The sequence below is a fragment of the Pistacia vera genome, unplaced genomic scaffold, assembly GCF_008641045.1.
Source record: "Pistacia vera cultivar Batoury unplaced genomic scaffold, PisVer_v2 Contig310, whole genome shotgun sequence".
Lineage (NCBI taxonomy): Eukaryota > Viridiplantae > Streptophyta > Magnoliopsida > Sapindales > Anacardiaceae > Pistacia > Pistacia vera.
In genome coordinates this window covers 606,466-629,759 of record NW_022196125.1, presented here as the reverse complement: position 1 = coordinate 629,759, position 23,294 = coordinate 606,466, and the positions used below count along the sequence as shown (strand labels likewise).

General features: G+C 35.5%; 1 protein-coding gene across 1 annotated transcript; it reads right to left on the bottom strand.

Annotated features, from left to right (window-relative positions):
* Positions 1-19,729: 19,729 nt before the first annotated feature.
* Positions 19,730-21,826, bottom strand: LOC116136328 (F-box protein CPR1-like). Its single transcript, XM_031422034.1, has 3 exons — positions 20,544-21,826; positions 20,319-20,393; positions 19,730-20,163 (listed from the first exon to the last, which is right to left on the bottom strand). Exons 1-2 carry the CDS (start codon positions 21,740-21,742, stop codon positions 20,354-20,356), a joined length of 1,239 nt encoding a protein of 412 aa, XP_031277894.1. The 5' UTR covers positions 21,743-21,826; the 3' UTR covers positions 19,730-20,163; positions 20,319-20,353.
* Positions 21,827-23,294: the final 1,468 nt, after the last annotated feature.

Below are 23,294 nucleotides of genomic sequence, written 5' to 3'. Positions count from 1 at the left end.
CAGAGGTTGAAGCCATACGTTGAGGGGGTGATGAGCTGCAAGTTCATCCAATCCGGCTGGACATCCCAACCTAAAGATGGAAAGAGTCAAGCTTCCGACTATAACAAGCGCTTCTTGGGAGGCAACCCAAGCGTTTTAACTTTTTGATTTAACTTTTTGTGTTGAAATTTTCTTATTTCATTATGGTATGTATAAAATTTGATGATGATTTTTTTTTTTTTTTTTTTTTTTTTTTTGTTGTTGTTTTTCAAGTGTTTAGGTGAAGTCTAGAGCAAAGGAGGTATCAAAATTTTCAGACTTCGCGGGGCGAAGTACATTCTTCGCCGCGGCGAAAGACATGAAGAAACCCAGGTTTGCTACTGGAGAGTTTCGCCGCGGCGAAGAAATTGTTTCGCCGCGGCGAATAAAAGGTAAAAATTTCGAAAATTTGGCTAAGGCATTTCGCCGCGGCGAAGAAAACTTCTTCGCCGAGGCGAAGTGAGCCTTAAACTCTCGGGAAGTTTTCGCCCCGGCGAAGAAATTTTCTTCGCCGCGGCGAAACCTGGGAAAATTCTAGGGTCATGCGTGAGAACTTCGCCGCGGCGAAGCTCCTTTTCTATAAATACCAACTTTCTTCCTTCATTTTTAACGCCGCTTCCATTGTGAGTTGAGAGCAAATTTTCAATCCTCCAATCTTACCTTCTATTTTACTTTTCCAACCAAAATAATCATCCACATCATCCCTAAACACCAATCAACCATTTCAACAACAATTTTCACAAAAATTTATAAAATTGGATCAAAAAATTTGGGGTTTTCTGTTGTTGATTGTTTCTAAGTCAATTGGTGGTGCAAACGACTTCATATGGTAAGATTTCGAAAACCCAAAGCTTTATTTTGGAAAATTTTTAGTCTATATTCGTAGATCTAGAATTTTTGTGAACTTTATTCTTGAGATATTTTTGGGTTGTTGAGTTGTGATATGTTATTGTTGAGAGTTTATATGCCAATTGATTGTTAGAAGTGTAGTTTTGATTATTTGGAGTGTTTTGTGTGAATTGAAAAATCGTAGTTTGGGGGTGGAATTGCGAAGTTTTAGAGTGTGGATTATTTTGAAATTGTGATGTGGAATCTATTTTAAGGGTATTTGGCTGGAAACCAGAACCCGCCTTAAAAACTGCCTGGCAGTACTTGGCAACCTCTGGTATAACAACGCCGCGTACATCTTAAAATAGAAAAATCGTAGTTTGGGGTTGAATTGAAAATGTTTGGAAGTGTGAATTAAGTGTTTTTGCAGGATGGACATGGCTATGTTTTTATAGGGCTATTCATTGAGATTAACAGTTTGGTTGAATTTCAGTGAATCATGGCTCCGAAAATTAAGCATACAGGAGGGAAGAAAGTAGACAACCGGTTTGTGAACGAGGCAGCCCGAAAACGTTATGAGGAGGTGATCACACAAAGGATAAGGGTTTCATCCTGAACGTGGATTGACAGCAAAACAGTCAGTGGAATGGAGTAGGGTAGACAGTGGAACATGTTCATGAGTGCTCCTGAAAAGCCGGCAGTAGAACGTTGGTTAGAGAGTTCTATGCCAACTTCCCCGAAAGTTAGGAGAGATTGTTTGTTCGAGGGGAGGATGTGCCATTTTCAGCAAGGGAAATCAACAAATCTACAACCTGCCCGAAATTCTCACTGATCAGTTGTGGAGTTCAAAAGATAACCCTTGATGATAAATTATCTTGCCAGTCATCGCAAAACGGGGCAGCATGGGAAGTGTCTAGAAAACAGAAAAAGACACTCAAAGGAACACAGTTGACACCAATGGCTAGGCTGTGGCAATACTTTATCTGTGCCAAACTACTGCGGAGACACACTACCACACAGTGACTATGATAAGGCGTTAGTGCTGTACTCTATTGCCACAAGAAAGAGTATGGATGTGGGAGACACATTATCACAGTATCAGGATAGCATCCCAAAAGGGACGATCAAGCTACTGTTTCCCGCATCTCATCATGCCGTGCCAAAAAGCGGGGGTCAAGGTTGCAGATGATGAGCCGCGTATTTATTCGGCTCCAATTCTGATGACGACTATTACACCAAACGTCTTGACCGAGCGGCAGATGCCCAACCAACAGCAGGGGCGAAGAGGCAGAGAACGAGCATGGCCACATCATCAGCTCCACAGGATCTCAGAAAGCAATGATGCAAGAAATGATGCGGATGATGAATACATGAAGAGACGACAGGATTGGATGATGGAGGGACACAGAACATTCATGAAATGTTTACGAAAAGTTTCAAGGATCTGAATGTTGACACGTCCGAATTTCAGTGGGTTGACTGGAACTCAGATGACTGGCCGGATCAGAGGAAGAAGAGAAGAAGAAGCGGAAGCAGAGGAAGAAGAAGAATGAACTGGAACATCTGTTTATGTTTATGTTTGTTACTTTCATTACTTTTGTCCAGTTGAAACTTTAACTCATTTTATTTGGTTTTGGATTATTTTTTTAGTTGTTTAGTTGATTTTTTTTTTTAGTGTTAAAAGGGCGAGACAGGTGTAATACTTTCATTATAGTTGTGAATTCGTTCTAACATAAGGGATACCACAGTTTTTGTTTTGACAGATTTTGGATGATGAAAAGTCCGAAGAAGGGTTGAACATTGTGGAACGACGATTCATAACTTAACCAGGGAGCATTCTCGTACCTTTTTATTGTCATTTATTTTTCAGTTGTTGTTTTCTTCTATTCCTGACTTATGCATAATGGAACTTGGGGACAATGTGATATTTAGTTTGGGGGTAGGGAATAGATTTTGAGTTTAAGGGTATTTGGCTGGAACCAGTAACTGCCTTAAAAACTGCTAGCAGTATTGGCGACCTCGGGTTTAACAACGCCGCGTACACCTTAAACTGTAAATCTATTTTAAGGGTAATGGCTGGAAACCAGTAACTGCCTTAAAAACTGCTAGCAGTATTTGGCGACCGGGTTTAACAACGCCGCGTACACCTTAAAAGTTTTGAGTTGTATTTTTTCGTTGGTTGTCATGTTTTGCCGATGATGAGTTGTATAAATCAATGATGAGATTAAGATTGTTGAATTTTTATTGTTGAGAAATGTTAAGCATTGCTTCAAGTTTACGTTTATGACTGGATTCTGATTGAGGTTTGTTGAGTGGTTCAACCACGATTTTCATTTTTTCGGCATGCTTAGATTCATTTTTGGATTAGGCAAAGTCTTGATAATGTTGGTGGATTCTAGAACCTATTTGAGAAATGCTTGAGGCGAAATTTTAGGATTAGACATGGTTGAGGAGATGATTTAGGCAATTTTGGAACGTTTGAGCCTTTCTAGCAACCCATGATTGAAATTTTCACTAGTCACCCATTGAGCCATTGGATATTACTTTATTTTTCTTAGAAAACAACAGATTTGTAAATTCTACCCTAAACACTTTATCATACTTTTGGAGAATTCGGTCTTGTGCAAACACGAGAACGAAACGAGTTACAATTTAGTGAAAGATTAGTTTGGGGGTTAAGAGAAGAAAATGAAGAAGAGACCAAAAAGATGATGTGGGGGTTGAGATAAAGAATAAAAACAAGGAGGTAGTCACCTCAATTCAATTCTAGTGTGTGTAAAAAAAAAAAAAAAAAAAATTATTTCGAACACAATGCTGCCTAGTTTAAGGGTATAACGGCTGGAAACCAAACCCGCCTTAAAAACTGCCTAGCAGTATTTGGCGACCTCGGGTTTAACAACGCCACGTACACCTTAAACGAATCCCCCCTGCATTTATGGCATCCAGAGTTAAGAATACGCGTATGAGACTGTGAATGAGTAAACATGTCGGCTGATGTTGAGAAAGTGTGGGTTTCGATGTGATTTGAGTTTGCTTTAGGACAACCGAGTCTCTTACTTTGTTCCTACCCTTTTGTGGAGCCCATGACCGAGCAAAGTTACAAGCCTTTAAAGACCTGTTGATTCTCATCTATGTGTAGTCCTCATTAGTGGAGGATAGTTTGAATTTAGGCCTATGGAGTCTGCCACCATTTGTAAACTTTACACTTTGCTTAAAATAATCGGGAAGTTGGAAGGTGGATTGAAGTGGGGATTACCTACTGGTGGACTAATTGAGGAAAACAGCGATGTAGCCCATAACTTCTTGGAATGTCGAACATTTCCTGATAATAAACTTTCAACAATTTGTGAGATATGTGCAATGTCTAGGCAATTCGTGTAGCAGTTGAATTCGTTTTATTTTGGTTTTTCAGTTGTGTGATGTGTCTGTATTTTTGTTTTTTTTTTTTTATTGTCTTTGTTTTCGTTGTTTTTGTATGTATGCTCGGGGACGAGCATCTCTTTAGTTTGGGGGTAGTTGATAATCCGTAAATTATACAGTTTTTATATGATCTTTGTCGGATTTCATTACTTTCTAGTGCATTTCTACTGAATTGGTGCGTAATTCTCTACTTTTCGTGTTTCAGGTTAAAATGGACTCTTTTAGCAAATAAAGGCAAAACTTGGCAGTTTGACTCAGAATTGAAGGATTCCAGAAGATGAGAGAGTTCCGGGTAGGACAATGCACGATGAAGCTTGTTTCCAAGGTGAAGAGTCGAAAATCGAAGAATCGGACGAAGAGGCAAGCAGAGTGGCAGTTCTGTAAATTTCAGAACTTTTGAAGGAGCTTCGCCCCGGCGAAGAAATTGTCTTCGCCGCGGCGAAGTTGGGCAGAATCGATTTTGGTTTTCATTCTTCGCCGCGGCGAAAGTCAAAATTAAAGTTTTGTAACGACAGTTTCGTGTGTGTTTGTTTTGACTGGGTTTTTAGGACTAGGTATAAAAGAAAAGAAAAACTTTTGAGAAGGGATCTCTGGGCAGTAAGGTTAGCCGTCTTTACAATTTTAGAGAGAAAAAGCTTGTATTTTTCGGATTGTGAAGGGAAGATTCAGATTGCAACAGAGAAGATTCATCTTTTGGGGAGATTTCTTTTATTTCATCTCAGTTTCATTATGTTTATTTTGTTTACTTTTGATTTCCTTTTTTATTCTGTTAATTTAGCTATGAAATAATCTTCTGGGTAGGGTTTTGATTGTAGTTTGGATTGAAATGGGTGAATATATGTTTATATATTTCATGTGAATAAGCTGTGGTTGTGTGTTACTTGAAATAATTGTTGCATGTGATGAACATGATGAGATTGAGAATAATCATGTAAGCTTCATGGGTAATAACCATTATAGTATTGGATGCTAGAGATAGATTCAAGAATTAATGAAATCAATTTAGGATTCTTGTGCTTCATGATTTAGAATTGTTAACCTTCAAATTGTGGTGCGGAATGTTAATAATGATGAATAGGAAAACATAGCCGAGAGGGTATGTTATCATAGTAGTGAATCCGATTTACACCATTACTGTGAATGTGAAAATAGTGTAACTTTTAGGTATAACCCATAAATAATCCGAACGAAGTCAAAACCCTACCCGTTTTACTTAAATTGAATCTTTGTGTTCCATTTGTTTTCCCTTTTAAGGATTAATTTCTTGTTAGATTTTATTTTTTGTTTTCTTTCAATTACAAATTGCTCCCATAAATCCAAGATTTTCGGTTGCTTCAACTTGTTAACGTTGGGGAACTTAGTGCTTTGCTACCAGTCCTCGTGGGAACGATATCCTACCCATCACTCTATTACTTGAGCGACTAGTGCACTTGCTAGTTTTGCATGTTGTAGAAAACACGCATCAGCGACTAGTGCACTTGCTAGTTTTGCATGTTGTAGTAAACACACATCAACCATCTTCAATCAAAACCATCAACCTCAAACCACACCATCAAATTGTCATTTCATCATCACCAAATTTATCCGATCATCAACAGTGAAAAAAAAGCAGGTGTTCTGTTGATGTCTCAACTACTGCTGTTGCAAACCCAGCCACGAAAGAACCGGGGTTCTGCTCTGTCTCAACCGCTGTTGTTGCCAACCTAGTTGAGAAAACTCCGATTTGTTGTCAATTTGCTACTATCGTAGTCTCCAGAGAAAGGAGTTTGTGTTTTTTTTTTATCTTTCAAATCTCTTATTCATTTTTTTTTATTTTTGTTTCTTTTATCTTTAACCCAAAAAAAAAAAAAAGTCAAATAGCCAAGGAGTCAAAGAGTCAAAGTCAGGTAAAAAAAATATAGTCAAAAAAAAAAAAAAAAGTCAAAAGTAAAAAAAAGGGTAAAACAAAAAATTTGTGGAGAAATTCTACAAAAAAAACCCGGTTCCAAATTTGGAAGCAAGTTACTTAGAGGTTAGATGAGAGGCGACTAAACTCGACATGCTTAACAAAAATAAAAGTTCTACTGATGTTGTTGTGGAAAAGAAAGCAGATGTCACATAGTCATCATCATTTGTAGCCATTGTTGGAAATGATGGTAAGTCTTTACATATGTGTACATCTGTTTCTAATAGTGTATGGATAATTGATTTTGGTGTTACTGATCATATGACATTTGATTCTATGCATGTTTCTAATCTTAAGTCATCCTTACAAAACTTTGTTTCTACAGGTAGTGGTGAATCTAACCGGGTCATTGGGGAATGATCATTAACCCTTAAAAGCTCCATACACTTAAATTCTATCTTAATTGTCCCATCCTTAAATTATAATTTGTTGTCAGTCTCCAAAATAACCAAAGCCTTATCTTGTGTGGTGATTTTTTTGCCTAAATTTTGTGAGTTTAATAGCATTCAAACAAAACAGACTATTTGTCATGGTATTAGATGGGGGCAATTGTATTACTTTGATTTAGAGTCAAAAAGCTCTTCCAGGTTACGGCAGGTTTTAACAGTAGATTACTCTAAAAGGGATAAACAAAAATCTGACATCTAGTTATGGCATTGGCACCTCAGACATGCTTCGTTCAATTATTTGAAGAAACTTTTTCCAAGTTTATTTGAAAAAAATGATATCAGTAACTTCCGCTGTGACATTTGTCAACTATCAAAAAGTTATCGAGTCCCATTCCCAATAACATTAAACAAAAGTCCAAGTCCTTTTATGCTTATACATTCGGATGTTTGGGGGCCATCACAAATTACTACTTCAGGTGGATCTCGTTGGTTTGTTACTTTTATTGATGACTATACAAGGATGACTTGGGTATGTTTAATGAAATCCAAAGGGGAGGTTAATTTGCTCTTTTATAGATTTCACAAAATGGTTCATACACAGTATAATTTATAGATTTAGGTCCTCCGAAGTGATAATGTAGAAGAATATCAAAGTTCAGATCTTCAATAGTACTTGGCAACACATGGTATCATTTATTAGACTAGCTATCCCAACACACCCCAAAAAAATGGTGTTGCTGAGCGAAAAAATTGGCACTTATTGGAGGTCGTTCGTGCCTCATTAATAGAAGCTCACATGTTGTTATCTTTTTGGGGAGAAGCACTTACTTCTACAGCCTACCTAATCAATCAAGTACCCTTCAGTTCTATTGGGTTCCAAACACCTTTTCAGGCTCTAGGTAAAGCAGTGAATGTTCCAACAGTCTCGAACTTAGCAACTCATGTTTTTGGCTGTATCTCCTTTGTTCACCTCCATCAACGTCAACGCAACAAGTTGTCCCCTCGTGCATTGAAATGTGTTTTCGTTGGGTATGATGTTCATCAAAAAGGGTATCGATGTTATCATCCTCCAACTCAACAAATGTTTGTGATGATGTATATTGTTTTCCATGAAGAATTGATGTATTTTTCTTCTGAGTCTGAACTTTCGGGGGAGTATTATGAGGAAGAAATTCAGACTCTTGACTATGTTGTTCAAGATGTTGTTTAAGATATGGGAGACTATGAGTCAGAAACTTGACCTGTTGTTCAACGAGAAGATGAAGTGGATGATGAAAATGTGGAGGTGGTATCAAACCCGTCTATGGAAACTTCTCAGTCTGAGTCTCTCATTCCTGGTATGTCACAACCACCATCTATTGAGAATATTCATGATTTAGAGTCTGAACCAATTAGGAAACAGTTACCACCACGTAGTACTAGAGGGATTCCCAAACCAACATACGAACCAAAGCTATCTAGTAAGGTCAAATACCCAATGAGTCATTATGTGACTAACCATCATTTGTCAGAATCAAATTTGTCATTTGTGAATCAATTATCTGCTGTATCAATTCCTAACAATGTGCAGGAAGCCTTATCTGATCCAAAATGGAAAGCTGCCATGAATGAAAAGATGAAATCATTGTAGAAGGATGAGACTTGGGAACTTGTCGATCGTCCACCAAGAAAGAAGACTGTTGGATGTTGATGGCTTTACACTGTGAAGCATAAAGCTAATGGTACGATTGAACGATTTAAAGCAAGACTAGTAGCAAATGGGTACACCCAAACTCATAGGATAGACTATACAAAGACATTTGCACCTGTAGCCAAAATCAACACAATACGTGTCTTGTTATCTTTGGCTGCAAATCTAGATTGGCCACTACAGTAGTTTAATGTGAAGAATGCTTTCCTATACAGAGAATTGTCTGACGAGATCTATATGGATCCTCCACTAGGGTGTATTCTTCTAGGGAGGTATAGTCAAAAGGTTTGTAAGTTAAAAAAGTAATTGTATGGGTTAAAACAATCTTTGAGGGCATGGTTTGGGAGGTTCACCAAAGCTATGAAGTTTTTTAGCTATCATTAGAGCAATTCATATCACACTCTGTTTTTTTTAAAACGGCAGGGAAAGATCACTACACTTATTGTGTATGTGGATGATATGGTGGTTACATAAATGATCCAAAAGAAATGAAGGCTCTATAAAAGTACTTATCAAAAGAATTCGAGATGAAGGACTTAGGTTCTTTGAAATATTTTCTCAAAATCGAAGTGTCTCGATCTAACTATCACAAAGAAAGTATGCCTTGGATATACTACAAGAAACTAGTATGTCAGCATGTCAACCAACTGATACAACAATTGAAGAAGGTTTGAAATTAGGAATCGAGATTGATCAAGTACCAGTTGACAAAGGGAGATACTAGAGACTTGTGGGAAGATTGATGTATTTGTCTCACACTAGGCCAGATCTTACTTATGCATTGAGTATAGTGAGTCAGTTCATGCATAATCCTGGAGAGCAGATATGAATGCAGTTATGCGTATCTTGAGATATTTGAAACATGCTCCTAGAAAGGGAATCTTATTTTCTAAAAACAAGGACTACCAAAATGTGAATGCATATACTGATGCTAATTGGGCTGGAGCAGTTGATGACAGATGATCTACTTCTGGTTATTTCACTTTTGTCGGAGGTAATGTAGTCACGTGGAGAAGCAAAAAACATAATGTTGTGGCACGCTCAAGCATTGAAGCAAAATTTAGGGGAATGACACATGGGATTTGTGAAGCTTTGTGGCTAAGATTTCTATTGCAAGATGTGGGCTATCAACCTAATCAACCAATCCAATCATATTGTGACAATAAAGCAGCATGTGATATTGCTCACAATCCAGTTCAAGATGATCGTACGAAGCATGTTGAAGTAGATAAATTTTGTAATTGTAATTGACATAATTATGAGATTATGTAGACTGTATCTCCCCTATATAAAGCCTGTAATTATCAGTGTAAATATCAATGAATTGAAATGTCCAATTTTTCACACATTTTTTACTATTAATAATTTGAGTGCCTCCTTAGATCAACTTATTCTAAAGTCTAAACTAATCCACAAGCAAAGCAAGACTAAATAATGCAATTATGCAAACCACAACCACAGCCTTGAAAGAAAAATTTCAATAAAATTCCAACTTGTAAATTGTCTTTTAGTTTAGTTTAATACAGAAGCAGCTACGTTTGTGTCTTCAACAATCATGTCCTTAGGAAAATTTACTTTTGGAAAAGCATGATCGACTAGAAATAACAAACAATAAACTGAAAATAAAAAAAACAAAAGTGTTTTGATTTCAAAAGGAAGGCTCAGATCGAAAAAACCAAGCCAACTTGAAGTTGAAGCATCAAAAGTTGGATAATCTAGAAACTAGAATCCAATGGTTGAGAATGGAAAAGCCACACATTAAGGCTCCACAGTATCATTCTTCATGCTTTCAAGTTATAAAAGCCTTGGGTGATCCAGAGTTCTTCAATATCATTTTTCCCTTGTTATTGGAGATGTGCAATTCAATAGTTATTGTATTGATACATCTGGGTTCTAAACAAGTTCCTCACTCAACCATAGTTTTCAATTCATATGTAAGAAATTTTGTTTTTGCTAAGAGTTATGAGATTAAAATAGGCTGAGATAAAGATACAAAGTTATTCAAATAACTAGATGGAAAGCCCATGCGTTGCGCGGGTATGTTTATTATATATATTTTTACATTATTATTGGTTTTTCGTGTTTTAAATATATATTTTATGTATTGAAGTTCATTTTATATTGAATTGATAATTAAAAAAATCAAAAAAGTAAAATATCCGCAAATTTAACTCAAAAGTCTATATCATCATGGTTCTTCTCAAATATGTCATTATTTGACATCTACAACCAAAGTTTAAAACTTTGTCAAGAAAAGTAAAAAAAATTTGCAGGATAACCCACTGGGTATTATTGATAAGTCTATAAATCAATTAGAGAAAGAGAAACCTTGCTGAAAAATGTGAACTTTTAAGCAAGAGACTTACAGAGCCAAAAGAAAAAACTGATTTTGATTGTTGAGAAGAGAAAATGAATTATTTTTATTATTATTATTTCATAAATAAAAAAATTAAGAATTTTGAGAAGAGAACTCATATAGAAAGCAACAACAACTCCAACAGTATAATTTGAAGGCAAGCTAATCGAAGCATTGAAGAAGCCATGAAGATAAAGGTCCTATAACACAAATCCATTTGCTGCAGTTAGAATTGATCACCACATATAGCAAAAAAAGCATTTGATGATAGCATCCTAAAGAAAGACGATAATTGTAAAACCCACAAATCAAACAAAAAAATCAATCCAAAAATCAACAAAAAGAGATAGAAAAAATACAATTAAAAATACATATCAATATTTATTTTCCTTTATCATCACTAAAATTGAATTTGTTTTATGTGTGTGATGAGAAAATTAATGGTTCGACAGTAGGTCTATAGTTATCCAAATTCATCGTGTGTGTGTGTGTGTGTGTGTAATTAAAGCTCTATCTTTCTAGTTTTCAATTATTCAAACTGCTTATCAATTGGATTTTTATTAGTAAGTTATGGTTAATTTACTATTGACTGTTTAATGGAAATCGAGAAACATGAGAAATCGAAATGTGTGTAATAATAAAAGGAATGGTTTGGAAGTGGGGTAAAATTTATCCAAATTAAGCATATAATATATCAAATTAAAGCCCTGTCTATCTAGTTTCTAAATATTCAAACCTCTCATCAATTGGAGTTTTATTGAGCAAGTTATGGTCAATTTACTATTAACTGTTCAGTGGAAACCAAAATGTGTGTGATGATAAAAAGAATGGTTCATCAGTGGGGCTACAGTTATCCAAATTAAGCACGTAATATATCAAATTAAAGCCCTATCTGTCTAGTTTCTAACGGTTCAAACTTCTCATAAATTGGATTTTTATTGAGCAAGTTATGGTCAATTTACTATTGATTGTTTAGTAGAAACCGAAATATATGTGATGATAAAATGAATGGTTTACTGAAGCTACATGGTTCGTCATTAAATATCAGTTGATATTTGTTAAACAAATAAAATCAGTTATATTCAGCAACAACCTCTTTTCATGATATACGTATGTAACATAAAAAAAAAAAAAATATCAACAAAAAGAGATAGAAAAATTACAATTAAAACTATATATCAATATTTGTTTCATTTAAGAATAATAATAATGGTTTGACATATTACAAATGGTTTACTAAAGCTACATGGTTCGGCATCAAATATTAGTTGATATTTGTTAAATAAATGAAATTAGTTATATTCAGCAACAACCTCTTTTCAAGATATATGTATGTAACATAAAAAAAACATCAACAAAAAGAGATAAAACAATTATAATTAAAACTACATATCAATATTTATTTTCCCTTAAGGATAATAATAATGGTTTGGCATATTACAAATGGTTTACTAAAGCTACATCATTCAGCAACAAACATCAGATGATATTTGTGATACAAATAAAATTGGTTATATTCAACAACCTTTTTTCATGATATATGTATGTATATGTAACATAAAAATATATCAACAAAAAGAGATAGAACAAATACAACTAAAACTACATATCAATATTTGTTTTCCTTTGTCATCACTAAAATTGAATTGGTTTTATATGTGTGATGATAAAATGAATGATTCGACAGCAGGTGTATAGTTATCTAAATTCATCATGTAATACATCAAATTAAAGCTCTATCTTTCTAGCTAGTTTTTAAAGATTCAAACTGCTCATCAATTGGAGTTTTATTGAGTAAGTTATGGTCAATTTACTACTGACTGTTTAGTAAAAATTGAGAAACAGAGGAAATCAAAATGTGTGTAATGATAAAAGGAATGGTTCGGCAGTGGGTCTAAATTTATCCAAATTAAGTATGTAATACATCAAATTAAATCCATGTCTTTCTAGTTTCTAAAGATTCAAACCTCTCATGTTTTGAAGTTTTATTGGGCAAGTTATTGTCAATTTACTATTGACTATGCAGTGGAAACCAAAATATGTGTGAGGTTAAAAGGAATGGTTTGGCAGTGGGGCTACAGTTATCCAAATTAAGCGTATAATATATCAAATTAAAGCCCTGTTTGTTTAGTTTCTAAAGATTCAAACTTTTAATCAATTGGAGTTTTATTGAGTAAGTTATGGTCAATTTACTACTAACTGTTTAGTGAAAACCAAAATTTGTGCGATGATAAAAAAAATGGTTCAACAGTGGGGCTACAGTTATCCAAATTAAGCATATAATATATCAAATTAAAGCCCTGACTATCTAGTTTCTAAGGGTTCAAATCTCTCATCTTAAATTTTTATTGAGCAAGTTATGGTTAATTTACTATTGATTCCTCAATGAAAACTGAAATATGTGTGATGATAAAATGAATGGTTTACTAAAACTACATGGTTTGACATTAAACATCAGCTGATATTTGTTAAACAAATAAAATTAGTTATATTCAGCAACAACCTATTTTCATGATATATGTATGTAACATAAAAAAAAAATATTAACAAAAAGAGATAAACCAATTACAATTAAAACTACATATCAATATTTGTTTTCCTTTAAGGATAATAATAATGGTTTGGCCTATTACAAATGGTTTACTAAAGCTATATGGTTCGACATCAAACATCAATTGATATTTGTTAAACAAATAAAATTAGTTATATTCAGCAACAACCTCTTTTCATAATTTATGTATGTAACATAAAAAATATCAACAAAAAGAGATAGAATAATTACAATTAAAACTACATATCAATTTTTCCTTTCTCATCACTAAAATTGAATTCGTTTTTATGGCACAAATCCTCACATGTTCATCCTAAAATTGTTAAATGATACCAATCCTCGCAGGTCATCATCACTTGATTTTCCTGAAACAGATGAAAATGAAGATGGAAAAGATGCATAAGGAAATCAAACAAGACTATAACAATACAACAACGAATAAATTCCAACCAATTAAAGATGCGTAAAGAAATTAATACATTATCAGCATCAAAAGTTTGATGATAAACTGGAAAAACAGAAAGAAAACAATGACAAATAAGAATTAAAAATTAAACACCCGTCTTTCTTTAGATAAATTGTATAACAAACTATTACATAATGGGCATATATATAGAGGATTCAAAGTAATTAATACTGCAACTGATACAATGCATCTTTTCACATTCACAAAAATTAATAATACACGTTATCAATCCATTAGTAGTCATGCCTATCCATGCATGTATACCCTTTCACAAAAAAAAAAAAAAAAAAAAAAATGCGTCACCTCACATTTACATATACAAAAGCAATATAACCATCAAAACAATTACTGTGAATATGAATGTCAAAGGTTTCTACAAAACAATGAATGCATGTGAATTATCAGTATTTATCAGATTAAACAGTAAACAAACAGATAACAATTTCAACATTTAATATGAATGTTAATGTGAAAGACTTCTACAAAACATTGAATGTGAATGTGAACAATTTCTACAAACCAAATAACAATTTTAGCATTTAATGTGAATGTGGATGTGAGAAATTAATACAGAACATTGAATGCGAATGTAAACCGTTTCTATAAAGCAAATAGGTCAGACACTTGTAACAATTGTAGAGATTCTGCTAGAATCCTACGTGGAATTTAATAGATCTTGGTGGAATCTTACGTGGAATCCAAATGGTGATCAATTGCAAGGGTGAGCTTCAGAATTATATAGATATATAGATGTTTTGTTATGTCTCTCTAAGATGAGAATAGTGTGAAATTGTGGATTGGTTCATCAATGTAAGCTAAATATTATAGACGTCAAGCATATGTTTAAGTTTAACCAGGCATCCTCCCTTAAAACCATTTGAATAATTAATTTGAATGTTGCCTTAGATCAACTCACTCTCGACTAATTCCAAGGTTGGCTAGTACGACCGATTGGCCGGGCCAAACGGCTAGTGTCCAGCAAACACACCCTTTAGAAGTTACACATATTAGTCCTTACAGGTTTGAGATCCAGCAAACACACCCTTGAGAAATTACCATTAGTCTCTGCACGTTGAATCCAGCAAACACAACCCTAAGATTTTTTACATCCTTTATCACCTTAACCTAAGAAATTCAGATTTGGACACCCCTTCAATTTAAGAAACAAAGATCATTGCTCCCTCCTCTACATCGCCGTCTATTCCTGTCGCCCCGAGGTCCATTATTCTTTTCTTTTCTTTTCCTCGCATTGATTTTCTCTTCCACTTCGTTTGATTGTCATTGGAAGCCATCCACGTAGGCTACATGATTAGCCAGATCTGGCTAACGTGAAGCTCACATGGCTAGCCATATTTGGCCACCTTTGTGGCCTCAATCGGCCAAACCAAGAAAAAAATTGAAAAAAAGAGAAGAATGAGAAGAAAGAAAGAGAGGTGAGGTGAGGAGAGGGAAAAAAAAAGGGAAGAAAACTAGCAACATGATTGATTTAGTTTAGTCACCAGGCAGGTTCAACTGACAATTCACTATTGTTCCACCAGTCCAAATTTGGCCCAAACCGAGTAATAAGCTATAAACAGTTTTTATTATTGTTCGGACTAGATAGGGAGTTGGTTCTCGGTTGGACCGATTGAACTGACCTGTCTGGTCCAGGTTTTAAAATATTTGTTACAACACATTATCCATTCTTTAACGAAAGGAGGACAAAATGGTAAAACCAAGGTTTGGCCTAAGTAATTTTTCCACCTAAAAGGTTTGAAAAAACATATTTCCCACACATCGTTACGATCAATTCGTTAACTTTAACTGAAGGAGGACAAAATGGTAAATTCAATTATTTTATTTTTTTATTAACCCCTTTTATCTTTCTTCCCCACCCCAACCATCACCTCTCATCCCCCTCCTTCTTCTCACTCTCCATCTTCTCTCCAAACACCCATTTCCTCGCCCCCATGCCAACACCCACTTCCTCCAACACTTTTCTTTTATTATGTTACCTCTATCTCTAACTCCTTCCTTCTTTTTACAAAGAAAGAGACCACTGTCGTCAGCTACCAGCATTGGCGCAGTCAGCTGCTTTCTCTCTTCTTTTCTTTTCTTTTTCTCTTTCTATCTCCTTTCTCTCTTTCCTTTCCTTTTTTTATCTTCTTCCTCTTAATCTCTTTTTGGTTTCTTAAATCTAAGAAAAAATTCCTTAATTTTTTTCGGTTGAATCCCAAACTTCCCTTATTAAGTAAAGGACAAAAGGCGATTGGGGATGGGAGTGGGAGTTTGTTAGGTTCTGGACCACGCGATGGCTATGGGAAGTTGCAAGTCCCAGCCTTAAGAGGCGACGTGATGCACAAGACTACCATTTTAAACATTGCGCTAGCCATCTTCTTCAATCTTTTCACCTGCTTCTTTCTTCATTATCATTTGTAGTTATTTTGTGTTGTTCGATTTTAGGGTATATTTTTTTTTATTGTTGATTTGAACTAATATTGGTTGATTTTTAGGTAGTGTTGATTTGGATTGAGATTTGCTATTGATAAGTTCATTTTTTATGTGTTGATGTCGACAATAGTGGTAAATTGATGAGTTCAAGGACATAGCCAGGATTTTTATTGGCTGTGTTCAAAACATTTAAGCTGATAAATTTACAATAAAATTGTGTGGGTTTAATACAAATTTAAGTGAGGTTAAAATTATAAATATTATAAAATAGAGTAAATGACTTTTTCCCACCCAAGGTTTACCTTAATGACACTTTCCCACCCAAAAAGTTTCAAAATACTACTTTTCCATCCAAAGTTTATATTCCATTAATACCCAAAATACACTTTACTTTCCCAGCCATCATTTGACGAGTTACCAAGAGTCAGGATAAGATGGGTTGTGTCAAGTGGAGATCGGTGAATCGAACGATGGTGAGTGATTGAATATTCACTGTCAAAATCAGTAAAAAATTAGCTAAGAACGTGAAACCTTAGTTTTGTGATGGTCTACAATTGGCAAAAAAATCAGGTGCCGGTGTGAGAGGAGTTTTGTAGAATGGAGTTGGAGGTTCAAACAGTGGTGACAAAGAGAATTTTTGTTACCGGAATCAGCTTTGGATAGTAATGGAATATTAACTTTGGGTGGAAAAGTTGTATTTTGAAACTTTTTGGATGGGAAAGGGTCATCAAGGAAAACCTTGGGTGGCATTAAGTTGTTTATTCTATAAAATATAATTTTTTTTTTTTTATTTTTAAAGTTTGAGTGGGTTCAATATGAATTTAAGTGGGGTCAATTGAACCCATATGTTATAGTGTGGCTACGTCCCTGGTGGTAGTTAATAGATCTCACGGGAGTTGGAGTGTTGATTGGAGCTAGGCTCAGAGAAGGATTAGTTGGTCGTAGTTAACGGATCTCACCGGAGTTAGAGGGGTGACTAGAGTCAGGCTCAAAGAAGAAAAAGGGTTTACAGAGGATAGAGTGGATTTGAAGGAAGTAAAATGTATTTTTGTCTTTACAGTGACGACATAATGTCAGCTAAAGGATTTTAGTAACAGATCTTAATGGTGGGTGGAAAATTGTTTTTATCAAACCTTTCAGGTGGGAAAATTAGTTACACCAAACCTTGGGTGGGAAATTGTCATTCTCCCCTAAGAAAAGAAAAACGAGGGGGTGGGCGGGGGCGCGACAGTAAAGTAAGTGAAAAACAAGAGGCAATTGGTCGATCTAGAGATTGAAGATCAATAATCCTTTTTACAAATGCATTTAACATGTAATGTACAAGATTCTTCATAATTAAATTAATGCTCCACGATCTTCAACAGTAGTCCTTGGAATTAAATCCATATGAAAACCATGCTTTTTTTTGGCTCTTAAATATCATTCCACATGTTGCATATTAATTGTCTTGGGAAATTAATCAGCCAGGAATGTTGTTTCAGAATTTCAAGTACTTGGCTCATTGCAGTTCTACTGATAATCTGGGACCTGGACACGCATTGGCAAAATGGCTTAAAACATACGACACAAGAAAAATCTTGAAAGCCAGACATGAAAAAAGATATAAGATACAAGAGAATCCCAATTGTACAAAAGCAAAACATGAAACTATAAAGATACAAAAGAAGGATGTGTACATATAACATAACATTATTAAGAAGAAATTTGTACCCTTTAATTATCAACTTACGTCTTTTGCCTTTGTTCCTATTCTGCAAGTTTCTGGTAATTGAATGTAAAAGCAATTTATGTAGAAGAATAAGTGTAGCCCCGACGCACAAGTTTTTCCAAACCAAGTAAATATTACAGGAGAAGGAAAAAGGAAGAAACTGATACCAAGCTTCAGGATCAAACCAAAAACCTACCTGTCAATTTTGTGTTGGAAATTGGAGCCTTCCGTAGAGCATATTAAACATCTCACTAGCAAAAGACTAACTGGACCAAAGTAATCACTTTGTTTTGAAGTCATCCACCTTGCCTTTCTATTTCAAGGTTCATTTGCTCATAGTTTTTTATTGTGTAATTGTATCAAAGAGTTATTATCATATTCTTTAGAGACAACGACATGTTCCCACCCAAGGTTTGGCGAATCTACAAGTTCCCACCCTTGGTTTGATAAATTTTAAATTCCCACCTTTAGATTAACATTGTTAAGGTCTGACATAGTATGAAATATATTATATTACCAAACTGGCCTTTAACTTTAACTTTAACTTTTGATTGTGGCAGCTAAATATTAGAAACCTCCCTAAGATGGAAGTTTGTCCATCAAACCCGTACGAGCTAGACAAACCCCAACCACCACAATCGGCACCATAGATAGGCCAAAGCCACGACAACAATGACGCAAAGGAGACTAGGAGCGGCACCCCTCACCATCGCCTAACTGCCGCCCACCAGGGCAATCGGATTGCGCAATTTTTGCGACTTTTCCTCTCACCAAGCTCCCCCATCACCACCACCAAAATGCCCACGCCACAATCACCAAAACCCTTCACACGCCCACCCCAATGCACCCACAAATCGTCAGTCGATAGCCCCTGCAATCTCGCATGATTCTCCAAGTTTACGGCTAGATTCCAAGTGGTTTTGCCACTAGAAATACCCCCTTTCACAACCATTCAAACCTTCATCCTCTCCTCAACAAAACCCACACCTCCACTAGCCTCTCCCACTCGCCGTTTATCGTCCACAAGCTGCCAAGTCGCGTTTCTATCACAGGGGTGCGATCATCATATTTTAAACTTGAGATGTTGAGGGCGCTTGTGAGAGAAATTTGAGATATGGAGGGTTATTTTAAAATTTTTATTTTTATGTCAACTTTAATGCAACATAAATGACCAGTTTGCCCTTTAACCATTATTTTATGTTAATTTAAGGGTGGAAATCTAGAATTTATGAAACCAGGGTAAGAACTTGCGGATTCAGCAAACCTTGGGTGGGAACGTGTCGTTTACTCTATTCTTTATATGCATTATGCAGTCATAGCACTCGCCATGAATGACTGATTCCATCTTTTAGCTTTGCCATGATGTGTGGTAAATAAAGACCAAAAAAAATAAGTAAATTAAACAAAGGAAAAGTGGGAGACTTGTTAAAGAAAAGTTGATTGAATATTTCTGAGACTGTTGGAGAAACTGTGCGTAGTTGTTACACTTCTCTGAAGGCCATTCAAGATGCAAGATCCTGCAGAGTAAAAGCAATGGTGGATTTCCAATCCTTGCATGTATTCAATGAATATAACACACCCACCATAATCAAATTAATGCTACAGAGTTAGTTGCTTTGTCATCAATGAGTTCCGTTGACATTCTTTAATTGGGGCAAATAGCCCGTGATTTTTCAACTCCATCTCCTTTTAGATTGGTAGCATGTTAATTTGTACGTGTAGAGCATATGTTTGATTTGGAACTTACGTGGCGATCTCAGATGTTTCAACCTGACACTCGCCATTGCATGCTGTGAGGTGGCTAATTTTTATACACCTTTGACTAATTTTTAGACACTGCCAAAAACCAAAGCTGGGTAGAACAGAAAGTGAAAAGCGCTCCAAATTCATACGCTTCTGCAAAGCAATAAAAAGTACATATTGGAAAAGGAAAAAGGACTACACATGATACTTAGCTTCAGGACCCCCCAAACACCATGTTTCTTAGAAATTGGAGCTTTGAAATATAGCATCTTATTAACATACACAAACTAGGCCTCAAGAACTAAATCATACTTTCCTTTGTAAGCATCAAAACGTAACTTTCTATTTCATGATCAGTTTGAACATACTTTTCAGCCTTAATTTTAGAATCCAATATGACAAAAAGATCTACTTATGGCGCTACTATTGTGCTTAGAAGGCAAATCAGATCCATTTTTCTTTTCCTTCACTCAAAGAAAATGTACAAGAAGTTCAAATTAATACAATAAACAACTAAAATTCTTGGAAGAACATTCAGGTATATGTACTGAAACTGTGGTTGACTGCTGCTTCAAGTGTAAGCATAAAGCACTGAGGGAAAACCTGCAACAAGAAACAACTGGATACAAAATTGTGAAAAAGAGAAAAGGGAGATCATTAGTCCTCTAAATATGATATTTTGGCCTGTATTTCCACCCACGATACCATTAGCCAAAAGTAACCAATTAGCGAATAATTCACTAATAACAATTTCATACAAGATTTAGAGCTTACCTTCTTTCACTTTGGGTGCTCCTATTCTCAGGTGATTACAAAACCAGCTTAAACCCTTTTGACAAGAAATCATCCCTGACCAATTCAAAAACACTTCTACTTTAGCACTATGAACAGATCAATCATTACTCATACGGATAGCAACTATGGAAAAGCTAAAACAAAAACTAAATAAAAAAAAAAAAAAATTGAACCATGTAGAACAAGTATAAGTTTGAGTTGTACCTCTTCTTATTTGTAATCTTCTTCTTTTCCTCTTTCTCCCTCTGCTTCATTCCATGGATTTTACCATCTCCATCATTTAGAGGGACAAGGCTTCCCACACACATTTCTGCTCCAAATGAATCTGGACCGCCATTGATCCTCACACTCCTGAGTCTTTTCTTTTCCAAATCATACCATAACAGCTTTTCGCCGTTCACTTCAACAAGAACCTTATCACCCTCTTTTGAATATGCCAAAGGTCTCAAAAATGCTAAACAATTCATTGTTCCAGGTCGTTTAGCAGCAAACAACTTGGTCCAAGATTCCTTCACCCCATACTCTTTCATCATCCAAACATCCGCATAAACTTGGTCACGGTAACAAACAACACATAGAGACCCCTCCAAGACTCCCACATCCAATTGAAAATTCTTATTAATATTGTCACTTTCATCGCCATAATCAGGCAGTGACAATTCGCGAAACTCCTCTTTCACAAGATCAAAAGCAACAATCAAATTAGGCACATCAACAAGCTCCTGCCTCCGAGGCGCAATCCAATGTAAAGAACCACTAGCAAGAACACCATATCCTCTTCTAAACATAAGATGGTAAAAGAATTGAAACAAATAACGTAAATATTTAGGCAAGTTACTAATTTTTCTCCATGAATTCGTCTTTAAACTGTAAACCTTAACTTCATAACCAAAAGAAGAAGACACAATTTCATCAGGATCATTCTCCTTAAACTGCACCATTCTCAATAATTTATAATCATCCTTAATGGGGTCGTGTCCGAACCCATAGAAAACATAACCAGGACTACAAGAATCACTTGGCAACCCAATTTCACAAACTGGAAGTCTCCTTAACTTTCTCGTTAAAGGGTTATACAAAGCAAGATCTTGTTCAGAGTTTCGCAAAACAATCAAACCGTTACAAGAACCAATAACTTCGGTTCCACCACCAATGTACAAAGGGTGATTGAGATCAAGTGGGATATCCAGTGTATCGAATTCCACAGTATAGAGATGCAAACCTTTGAGAATGAGGCTGAGATTGGACTTGGTTTGGAGGGAATGGTTAAGATGCATATTGACGAAATCTTGCCCATCGATCAAGGAGTAGCATGCTTTGGAAATGGCTCTGAAACGAAGGAGAGACTTGACGGGTTGTTTGCATAGGATATCGGTGATTATATCAGGTGGGATCTTCGACATTTCTGGTGTGTTTCGTTCATCCACAGAAGAAAGGACTCCCCTCTCTTTAGAAGGAACTAGTGAAACTGAAAGATGGCAACTTGACAACTTGGCAAGGGCAAATGCAAATGCATTCTTTTATACAGATGTTTCCAGAAATGTCCTTTCATATAGTATGCAATGTTCCGAAACTCGATCGGCAGGTGACTCGGTTAGATGTTCGGTTTCCGGTCTAAACGGTTCAACCGGTTTGACATTGATCAGACCGGTGATGTCATATATATATTTCATAGGTCAATTCTATATACTCTTTCGTACTGTTTTTTTCCTCTCTCTTTCTCTCCGTCCTCTCTTTCTTCTTTTTATATATATATATTTCTCCCATGTCAAATGTCAGCGCATCTTCTCTTTTCTCTTCTCACCCGTCACCTCATTTTCTGTCTTTTCTCTTCGTTTTTTTTTTTTTTTTTCCTTCTTTTCCCTCTTTTCTTGCTGTCTCTTCTCTTTCTTCTTTACTTCTTCCATCTTCTCTTCTCTTTTCTCACCTCCTTTTCTCTTCCTTCTTCTGCCCCTTCAGATCCTCTTCTTCATCTTATTTTTTTTTTCTCTCTTTCTCTCCGTTCTCTTCTCTCTTTTCTTCTGCTTCTTTAGATCTTCTCCATCTTTTTTTTCTTCTACATTCTAAGCTCGAATCTAACCGAAGATGAATAAAGGTGGAAGAGAAGATAAACGAAGTTGGATTGGAAGCCAGAGAAACACGAAGAAACGAAGATTAAAGAAACGGAAGGCTGAAGCAAAAAAGGCAGGGATTTTGCCTTTCAAAACAGTCACATTTGTTGGACCGGATTGTCATCTGATCCGGTTGGATTAGCGGTCTGACAGTATATGGTTTAAATAAAAATATCAGGTTTTAATATTTAATCAACCGGAATCATTGATGAAATCCGATCGGTTCGATCGAACCGGCCGGCCCGAGTTTCAGAACAATGAATTACTGAATTAGTATATTAACAATCAGTGGGTATTTGGTCACGTGAAAGCTATTTTTTGTCCCTTTTTTTAAAATAATAATAATAATAATAAGATATAATTATTAGTTAATGGGCCCGAACTAATCGGATTTCCTTGGTTCATAACACAAATGAATTAAAGCCCATCCACACGTTATCTCAACTTGAAGTATTATTTTGCACGTATCTCGATTTTTGTATTTTAAACGATAGTTGAAATTTATTAAATTCTTCACACCATAAATGTTTGGAATCCATCTTATATATATATATATACACTACTTTTGCTAATTTGAATGAAAAAGTAATGTAAAATTTATTATTTCCAATATTAAATCCACGATTAACACCTTCTTTATATATATATATATATATATAGGGTGTCTGAATCAGCTTCCAAGTACCTCAATTAATCTCTGTTGGTGACTAGCACAATATCTCACCGTTATAATAACTCATTTATATCTTGGGAGCCAAGGAGATTTGAACCTGAGACCATACGTCGATGATTAACATATTCATTGCACAAGTATCAAGTTTATTTTAAGGTCATGACCAACAAC

Excerpts from the sequence above, each read along its gene's own strand:
- LOC116136328 (XM_031422034.1), bottom strand. The coding sequence starts at position 21,742 with ATGTCGAAGATCCCACCTGATATAATCACCGATATCCTATGCAAACAA. Across the intron at positions 20,394-20,543 it reads AAGATTACAAATAAGAAGAG|GGATGATTTCTTGTCAAAAG; the intron begins GTACAACTCAAA and ends TGAATTGGTCAG.